The 10,139-nt window shown below is 40.2% G+C and overlaps 1 protein-coding gene across 4 annotated transcripts in view; it reads left to right on the forward strand.

Annotated features, from left to right (window-relative positions):
* The window catches only part of tspan9a (tetraspanin 9a), a 187,441-nt gene extending 177,787 nt beyond the window's left edge, over positions 1–9,654 (forward strand). For all 4 annotated transcript variants that reach the window (XM_055027638.1, XM_055027619.1, XM_055027628.1 and 1 more), the window contains one exon: positions 5,203–9,654. In XM_055027638.1, the coding sequence (XP_054883613.1) occupies positions 5,203–5,274 (72 nt within the window). In that variant the 3' untranslated portion in view covers positions 5,275–9,654. The remainder of the gene's footprint in view (positions 1–5,202) is intronic.
* Positions 9,655–10,139: the final 485 nt, after the last annotated feature.

The raw sequence follows: 10,139 nt of genomic DNA on the forward strand, positions 1-10,139 counted from the left end.
TAAAAGTTTTTGCTCGTGATTTTATTTCTAAAGATGTTCAGAGAAGAAACAAACTTTTTCATACCACAACATAAATATTAGGATTTTTCCCCTTTAATAAAAAACACCTTCATTTAAAAACTGTATTTTGTATTTACTTGTATTCTCTTTGGTTAATATTTAAATTGGTTCTGAAACTCTTAAATGTGACAAAAAAAAGTTTTTCACTCTTTATCTTCTGCACTGCTGTAGGTGTGAATGAAAGAAGAGATGACGACTCCAGGTGACTGAGCAACTATATGAATTTATGTTAAACTCTGTTCTCAAATTATATTGAGATGACTATCCAAAAATTAGCATTTTCCAAATGACCCTTCATCGTGTATTTCTCCATTACTGATGGCCGCATGGCCAATAAATCGATAACTAAATGAGTTCAGTACTTAATATAAGTTGGTTAATTGGCCTGTTTATGGACCAATCAAACCAAAAAGTTATTGATTGCCTTAACATATTGTTTCAACTCCATGTTTGCCTGCAGTTTGACCACCATTCGTAAAGTTTTGATTTAATTTTGCTTATGTTTAATTTATATACCTTTTTATTCTTGTTGCATTTAAATCTTTCAAATCAACCATCGAATAACTAGACAAGAGCAACTGCCGTAAATATAGAAGTTAGTCTGAAAATGATATTTCTTTCGGTTTTTATGCAGACCAGAACTCAGTTTAATCGACCGGGTCAGAGTTTGATTGCACATTCACTCCTCTAACAAACCAGACAAACAAAAGTTTATTAAAGTGAACTAAATGGGGCTTAGCGCATCCCAGATTGTCTTTTTATTTTGGAGCCTACAAATTTAATTGAAGAGTGAAAAAAACATTGTAACTCCTGATATTAAAAGTTGAAGTTGTAATGAGACACATTTAAAGCAGGAATCTAAAACAAATTCATACCACAATCAGAGACAAGAGGAGCTAAGAGGAGGTCTTTAGAGACAAGCTGCTCCGTTTGTCTCTAAATGTCGGTCCACACTTTCCAGAACTCTGACAGAACCGTCAGAACCGTTGTGCACAGTCCTGAACAAAACTCTTCATCCTGGCTGGATTTTGTAGATTCACATCTCTGTCCATGCGGGCTCCGTTCTGTGCAGCATTTTTTCTACTAAACCCATTTAATCTCTGCCACCTACCCGAACATTTCTGACAGTAACTCACCTGTCTGTTCATTATTACTGCCTTCAAGGCTCACGCTGTGGCTCAGCCTCAATGGAGCCGGCTCTTCTCATCATTATTACTATTTGCACTGTCTCTCCTAGTACTGCTGCATCCTGTTGGTTGCTTTCAATGCATCTCTTCTTTTATCGCCTCTTCTCTCCTTAATACGTCTGTTACTGTGCTTAAGGCAAGGCAAGTCTCCTAATCCTTGAATCCATGGTTCATTTAGAGCAAGGTGACCTCCCCATTAAAGCTTTTTGTTGACTTCTGGAAGATTATGCACATAGTTAATGTCCTTAGGGGACATTTGTGCTTGAACTTTTAGGTTGAGGTTAAGGTATTCTATACCGTATGGTCCAATTTGTAGCAGAGCCTGCCATACACAATCACAAACAACTGGCTTGAAAACTCCACAATTATTCATTTAAAAAGAGATCATGTTAAAAGTTGTTGCAAGCAGAAGTGAAAAGATAAAGTCAGGAATGCTTAAACGTTCTTTGTTCTGGTCAAACACACACATCACATTTAGATCCATGGTCTGGACCGCTAGCTGAAAAATCAGTTACGCTAATCATAAACATTGCATCTGCTAATGCTGAAGCGCTATGGTGTATAGCAGAAACTAAATCTCTAAATTCAACTACATGTGACGGACTCAGCATGTGTCACATGAGAATATCGTCTACCACAGGAAACTGCATCTTGTGCCGTTAGCGCTTCACTAAGGCTCATTATTACTCTCCTCTCTAAGCCAACAACTGGGTTGCAATTATTGGGTTGTAGTGTTTTATCAAAACTATAAAACTTCCACTTCAGCTCAGCACTTCTTAGACTTCATTCTTCTCACTCTACTGCAGCTTCAAGGACAAAACAAGCAGTGCCTGCTTGTCCCGAAATTTCATTTGCATTCAAATTTCCTCATGATCATGCATCGGAAGCGACCTGCTGCATCTGCCTGGTAGAAATTGTAATTGTCCTGGTTGTTCACAGAAATTTTCTGCTTATGACATGTTTGTAATTCGGAGCTGTTGCTAAGAGGAGCTCTTTGGAGGGCTGTAAGCCTCTTTAACTAATTTGATTGATGCCACCCATTAGGAAAGGCACTTACTGTGTGATCCCATACAATCTGTGCTGTATTTTAGCAATTAGCATTTGTTGTTTTCAACATTAACCTTCAGGTGGTGCATCCAGTGCTCATATGCTTCAACACTTTTGACATTTCTTTCTAATACAAATATTTGCTGAATTTGCCTTCAAACATGTGTCAGTCATAGAGAAGCAGATATTAAGTTTCAATTCTGAATCACTGTGATTACAAATCAAGTCCATCAGACTTTTCTGGATTTCAAAGAAAATTACTATCAGTTTGATGACATGTTTGTGTCTCCTGTTGATAAATTTGGGAGGAAATCAATCATAAATCATCACTCTGGTGTTTATCTGAATGATGAGGGTCTATTAAGAGAAGGAGGTTGAACGAGGCTGAAATGTTGTTAATGGTGTGTGTGTGTGTGTGTGTGTGTGTGTGTGTGTGTGTGTGTGTGTGTGTGTGTGTGTGTGTGTGTGTGTGTGTGTGTGTGTGTGTGTGTGTCAGAGAGAGCACTATCACCAAAAGTGCAACTTAGGAACAAAATATTGTATTTTGTTCAGCTGTAAGACGAAGTCAAGCAGAAGTGGAAAACAAAGCGCCGGGGTTGAGAGGTTTGTCTGTAGCTTTTTTTAAATGAACTCAGTTCTCATCCAGGAACAAAGAACCTTCTACTTCAGCACCATCTCGGTCAATCCTGGATAAATTGATACAAGTGCTTAATGTCTGCTTTTAATATAAATTGAAATGGAAGGACTATGCGCTGGCAAGGCTGAATGAGTCCAGGGAATCACAACTGGCCTTGTTTTTGTGCTACTAACACGTCTTTTACCTCATTTCTCTGAAATGAAGTTAATAAAAACTTCAAGACAAAAAAAAACATGCAGTCTATCTGACCTCACAGCAACTATTCTGGCATGTTTACAGTTTTTCACATATTCAGCCTGTCAGTGCTAACAAATGAAGCACATTTTTCTGAAGCTGAAGCCTTAGGTTAACCCTGTCGTTGCACATGCAGACACCGACTCTCTGCTCTGATTCAGTGTCGGTAGGAAGAGTCAGGAAGCAGATGTCAAGTACAAATTGGCTCATCCCAAACCAATGTGGACGACATGACAAAGAAACGTAAAACTGGCCAGAGGCACTTGGATGTAGTTTTGAAATATTTATAGAAGATGCAGACTCAGCCTGACAGAAACCTGGATGTTTATCTTCCTCCAAACTGACAAAAAGATTTTACTTTCCATCTTTGCTAAAAGGTGTTTGATTCATTTCTGTTGAAACTTACAGGAGCGATGTGTCTGTTTCCTTTATTTCTAATCAACATGTCAATAAATAACTGCAGTTGATTGTTTTAATGTTTAAATAGTTGAAGTAGCTCAGAGATTATGAAAGGAGCAGGAGAGAGAGGAAAACGTCTCCAGGGATCATCAGAGCATAAATGTTTGTTGTTTGGAAGTTTCTTGTTCCCATCGATAAAATCCGGTTTTTACTCCACATCTGTTTTTTTTCTTCTGTCTTTACGCCGAACTCTGAGTGAGGAGAGTCTCATCAGCTGCCCGTCTCAATGTGGATGATAGTTGGAGGTGTGGGCGTGATCTCAGATTATGACTCACATTCAATCTAAAATTGTCCTGCACTGATAGATATTACTTACTGAGAAGACATCACCACATTAACATCATAGAAAATGACTTCAGATCATCAGTTTGCACAGTTATCAATGTGCAGATGAGATAGAAAATCACCAAATGTGCAAAAATACAAATTGGAAAAAGTAGCAGAAAGACCTCTGGGTATTTTGATTATTTGCTGCCTTATGTTTTATTTATTTGCATATAGTTTTGTACAGCGGTTTATGCTAACCAAAGAACATTCAGTTAAGCTCTGACTGCAGAGGGATTCTCCAAATTTTCTTGAAAAAAAAATCAATCCATAAACTCTGTTTTTCTTGTCATCCAAACGTTTCAGGATAACGGCTTTAGGATCGGCCTTGTGGCTGCGTTTGATGTAAAGTATCAGGGCTAATGGAAACTTCAAAGAGATGGCTGCAGACTTTGATTCAGTGGCATCTCCATTTGATTCATTGACTTGATGCTTGTGCACGCTGTACATTCTGTTTTCCATCACAAAAATCCAGAGCTCACATCTGAAGGCTGAACCAAACTCGTCCTTCGCTGCAGGACGGGGAGCAAAAACTGGCACAAAACAAATCACACACAGAGGACACTTCAGGTTCAACCAGGAACAGAAACGCTTCTGCTTCATGTTTATTAACTGCAGACTGAAATATCGAAGTCTAATACTTCAGTTCATTTAATTCATTCTGGCTGGAAAACAAACAAACTTGAGTTTCACAGTTATTTAGAATATTGCATCAGAAGAACTGATTCCAAACCTAGAAATGTTGACCTACTGAACTTTATGCATTCTGAGATTCTCTGTCTGGATGTGGTCTGGGCTCCTTTTGCATGAATTCACACACATTGATGCACATTGTTACGCATTGATGTGGTTTTGCTGAGGCATTCAGGAAGTCCAGGTTGCTTTAGTAGTGACTGGTATAATGGTGTTTCCTACCACAATTTTTCCTTCCACTCAACTTTCCATGAATGTCGTTAGACACATGACTCTGTAAACAGCCAGTTTCTTTAGCGATGAGCTTTGATTTATTTATTATTGTGAAATGTGTCAGTGACAGTCTTCGTCTTCCCCATGTAATATTTCTGTATTAAATACTTGTGTTTCATTCCTATGATGTTCTTACTTGCACTTAGTGATTTAAATTAGATCCACCGTCTGAAAAAACATCAGAGATTATGAAAAACATTTGTGTGTTTTTATCAGTGTTTATCTGTTTTGATCTGTGAAACCCACAGGAAGTGACTTGTTTCTGTTTGCCTCTTGTTTTCTGTGCAGCTGCTGGGCATGGCGTTCTCCATGACGCTCTTCCATCACATCCACAGAACAGGGAAGAAGTACGACGCCTAACCAGTGGAGGAGCCCCACTGCCTGCTGGGAAGAGACTCTGATTCCAACATTCATGCTTCCCGTCTCACTTCACCACTTGTGTAAAGCATCCTGTGCTGCTTCCTGGCCTGTGTTCCTGCACCTTTCCTGCTCTCTCCTCCTCTCATTCATTTTGCCAAAGAGTAACACAACTGGAACTGAAGGGACACCTACTTTTGGCAAGCAAGATAATAACATTGGTTCTGAATGAAATATACTTAGTTTTTTCTCATCTTCTTGATCATTTTTCTTGGACTAACAGTTTGCTGGAAGGAAAGTTGGATTTGAGACAATGAAGACTGAACTGAAGCCCATACAGCATCTCCAAGGTGACGAAAACCCATGAAATAGAAACTAAACTTTTCTCCTTTCTGGAGGTTTTTTCATGTTGATCAACAAAATGCTCCCCTTGTAAATGGATAAAGACCCAATACGGCATGCTAGTTTTTTACTTCACTGACTTACGTGTCTCTGAAACTTTAGTTTTAAACTTCTCAGATTTGTTCTTTATTCAAGCACTCCTGCAGAATGTTGAGTGGTGAGCAGCTCAGCGTGGCGACCCGGTAGATGTGCTGCGTGTCGCTCGGGTTTGACGTGAAGAGGCAGACGTGTCTGTGTGGTTTTTGTTGTAATCCATGATTTTTTTTTTTTTTTTTACTGCGCTGTGGAGATTAGGGAAAAGGGAAAGTGTTGGAAGAACATCATGTGAGCGTGAGGAATTATCAGTGGATTTATTTGCCATCAAATTCTGAAAAATCCGCTGGGTAATAAACTTTAATTCATGTCCTTGAACACGCATTGCTGTGTTCAAACTCCCCTGTGAGGCAACATTCACAGTGTTAAACTGTTTGTTCGCTCCATGAAGGGATCCGGCTGATAAAGTTGTTCTCTTTTTTTAGACGTTGTGTGTTTATCTCTGTGTCTGTTTGATCACTCAGAGGAGGTAAAACCTGGAATCAGAGAGGAAAGGCTAACGGCAGACATGTTTTCTCACTGCTGCAGCCATCATTTGTGCTGGCAGGAGGAACCAGCAGCTTCCTCCTCCAGCTCTCATCCATTCGGTCACCCTCAACTCAAACCGGCCTCCATTTTTTCTGTTTACACCCCGATTCTCTTCCCACATGTCAGAAAGCAGTGAGTTTGACATTCCTGCTCATTACTCAGTCACACCTCTGGTTTGCAATTTCACATATTTCATGTAAGCTTACTTTTTATGCAGCCTAAAGAGAAATTGATGAGGGAGGGGGGCTGGGATTAAAGCCAAGGTGGATAGATATAGCAACACAAACCCTAGCTGTAGCACACGTCTGTTTACGCACTGATGCACCGCAGGGAGCCTGGGCATCAGTCTGCCTCCTGCAGAACAAAAATACTCTTCATCTGCTGGTGGCTGGAAGAGAATGCCCCCCAGTTTATCTCAGAAGGTATAAAGAGGTGTGAAGAGCTACCTTTATTGGATGGGGATCGGTTTAGCTGCGCCTGTCAGGCTTAGGTTATTCAGTTTTTGTGACGTCTCCGGGGTAAATTGTTTTGACATCTGCAGCGGTGAAAAAGAAACAGCAAATTAAGAGACAAGTTACAGAAAGGAAAAACCTGAGAGATTTATGGCTTTATTTACAGCAAGGATGCTCCGTTTCCAGAGAACGATGCTGCGCTGCGGCGCGTCCCCACAAAGTGAAACAGGTCAGCTTTAATCACAGACGGTTGATTAGGTGCAAACTGGAGCAGATCTGACTGCAGATTAAGCACAAATGATCAGATATGAGCAGTGAGAAGTGAAAAAAGGACATATGTCCTTTTAACCCCGGTGTCCCTTTAGGTTGTTTTCTTAAAGAATGTCATTCAAAAATTATATGCTAAATATTTTTTCACACAGCAACTAAATAGTTTTATTTAAAAAATTTTATTCTAATTAATTTTTTAGCGATTTAAAGTCTGCATTTGAATCAAATTACATGATTTGAAAAATCCAGAAGGGACAAAGATTACTTTATTTCACCTAAAATGAATTACCTGGAGAGACAAAGACTCATGAAAAATTCACATTTAGCTGATGACATACATCATCTGGCCGATATACACGCAGTCACTGGGAAAGTTCTGCAAAATGAAATGAAACAGAAGAAATGTCTGTTGATTTTTCACGCTCACTCCTCCTCTACTTTTCCAGCCTCTGTTGGATTGTCTTTGTGGTTTTCTGCTGCTGCAGCCCCTTTTTTTATTTTATTTTGTGACACATCACTGTGTCTATGATTATAGTTAGTGGCTTTGTTTGTTTAGAAAGCTACCCAGTGGTATTGTTTGCAGTATTCGCTAGCGAGGCAGAATGAGGTCGAGCCAGCGCTGTCGCCTGATTGGTGGCGTTCTGTTTCCGTTTAATTCACTGCAATTACTCAGCTAAAGCCGCAGCGTACAGCGCATCACAGCACTGGAGGCCTGCAGCGCATCCTGCTCAACAAATAACATGTCTAATCTCCCTCGCATCCTGATTCCCGCCTGTCCGAAAGGACGGTTCTGGAAGCAGACTTTGCAGCTGCTGCTTTCATAACCTGAACTTCCAAAACTGCTACACAAAGTGTTAAAGTGACTGGATTTCAAATTTAGTCCAAATGTTTGCATTTTGCGTCACTTGAAGCTTGAACTCTACAGAAAAATGAATGCTAATTTTAATCTCAGCGTTATGACCTTATTCTTTCCATTATTTTCCAGAATTTTGACATTAATCTCTGATCATTCTGGATTTAAAGTCAGAATTCTGAGAAAAAATTTCAGAATTCGATTTTTTCAGTGGTCGTATTTCTCTTCCATAGAAATGAATGTGTTTAATTGACCTTCTGGCCAGAGGGCAGCCGGGTTCCCGGCTTGTTCTGCAGAACCTTCTATGCAGCCTGAGATCTTCTGCCTCTCTTCTTGTTGTGTCCATGGGGTTAACATGACAGCTGCTGTTGTACAGTGCATGCACAACTGGCTCCTCCCCCCTCAACCCCCACAGCTTGGCTGCCTCCACAAACTCCACACGACTGTTTTCCCCTTATTTACCGCCTGGCTCTGCAGACGCCCGGCTTCACATTGAGATGCTGCAGAGAAGCAGCTCAGCTCTGTGGAAAGCAGCAGCAGAGGGAAACGTTCTGCACTGAGGAGGGTTACAGGAGGAATCAGTGTTACTGTCACAGTTACATGTGAGGCTGCCCTGCACACCTCACAAAAAAATCTAGGTGAATATTTCACTCACGTTAAACAGAAAACACAAGGAAGCAGAATGCAGAGGATAAAAACTCTCCAGATGTGACGTTGTGGTTCAAAGCCTGCAGACGCTGTAACGCTTCGCCGCTGACTCATCCGAACACAGAGACTCTGAGTGTGAACTCTGCTTCAACCCTGCCACTGTCGCTTAGTTTGGGTTCATCTGTGTGGTTTTTTAGAACGTAGGGCCAAATGACATTTGAACAAAAGCTGTCCTGTGATGTTATTTTTGTATGTTGGTTATTGCTGTTGTAATGTTTGTTTTCTACTGTTTTTGTTGGCTTTTTGTTTCTGTTTGTGACAGATGCTCCACTGACTCTCATTATACGCAGATGACACCTTTAATTCATTTTTTCCACAAGGGATTAGTCTTGGCAGCGCTTGTGTTTCTCTACAAGGTGCAAAAAGGCCTTTTTTTGTCTTAATACTGGAACAAGCACATCAATTCAGAATGAAAAGAGGGAAAATTTAGCAAATGCACTATATTACCAGCAGTATTCTCTGCTCTACCTTCATCTGAGATACACAGTCCTAGATATAAGTTGGTATATGATGGCAGCCGTGGAAATTGTTGGCCATTCTCCCGACCTTTCCATAGCAGTCTGCACGGCTCACTTCTGATTGTTAAAAATTTGTTTTGTAACTAAATTGAATATGAATCTGATTGTTTTAAATCTTCTACATCTTGTGTCAAACTGAAGGTACGGGGGCCAAAAGGCCCCTGACCAAAAACGTTGTTTTTATCTCAGTTTTTTAGCACAAGCAAATTACATCAACGTGAAAAGATGTTCAATATTATTAAATTTTAATTATTGTTACAGAGACAGCTGATTAATCATATTTCAACAGTTTGTTCATAGGTTTTATTCAGCTGGCTAAGTTTTATCTTATCCAAATTGAAAATGATTTTGACATCGTTGGTCTGAATTTTCTGCCACTTTTACTTGAAACGTGTCGTAATTCTGCACCAGAAGAAGCCGAAAACAATGGCGGAAAACTCATTATAAAATTATAAAAGGTGTGTGTGTGTGTGTGTGTGTGTGTGTGTGTGTGTGTGTGTGTGTGTGTGTGTGTGTGTGTGTGTGTGTGTGTGTGTGTGTGTGTGGGTGGGTGGGTGGGTGGGTGCGTGTGTGTGTGTCAGCGAAGTGTAACAAATCCCAATCCCGTCACTCCTGGTCCGACTCTACATCCAAATAGAACCGGGTCAGAACCGGGTCAGAAGTTGCAGTCATGGGCTTTTTTCTTCTTCCGTTTCCTCCTCTCATGATTTGGTGTCAGTTTCAGTGAAATGGGTCCGTAGACGGCGGCGTCCATCATTACTGCCATAAACGGAGCGCTGCTGTGTCACGTCTGCGTTCTTCTGTGCATCTGAGTCGCTTCGGTGTTAAAAATTATTCGAACAGAAATCTGACTGTTGTCACATTTAATTAGCAGAATCAATTAAAAAAAATCAACAAAATTATAATTGAGCATTTGAATTTGCTGTGATTTTACAGTCTGCTGTAATTCTAAGTTTGCTTTGCTATCACTAAGAGTTGACAATTTTTTTCACAAATGTTTCTAGAAAGAGTCTACCTTCAGAAAATACTGGATTTGATGCTCCT

The sequence above is a fragment of the Poeciliopsis prolifica genome, unplaced genomic scaffold (assembly GCF_027474105.1).
Source record: "Poeciliopsis prolifica strain line A6 unplaced genomic scaffold, Auburn_PproV2 SCAFFOLD001, whole genome shotgun sequence".
Classification (NCBI taxonomy): Eukaryota; Metazoa; Chordata; class Actinopteri; order Cyprinodontiformes; family Poeciliidae; genus Poeciliopsis; species Poeciliopsis prolifica.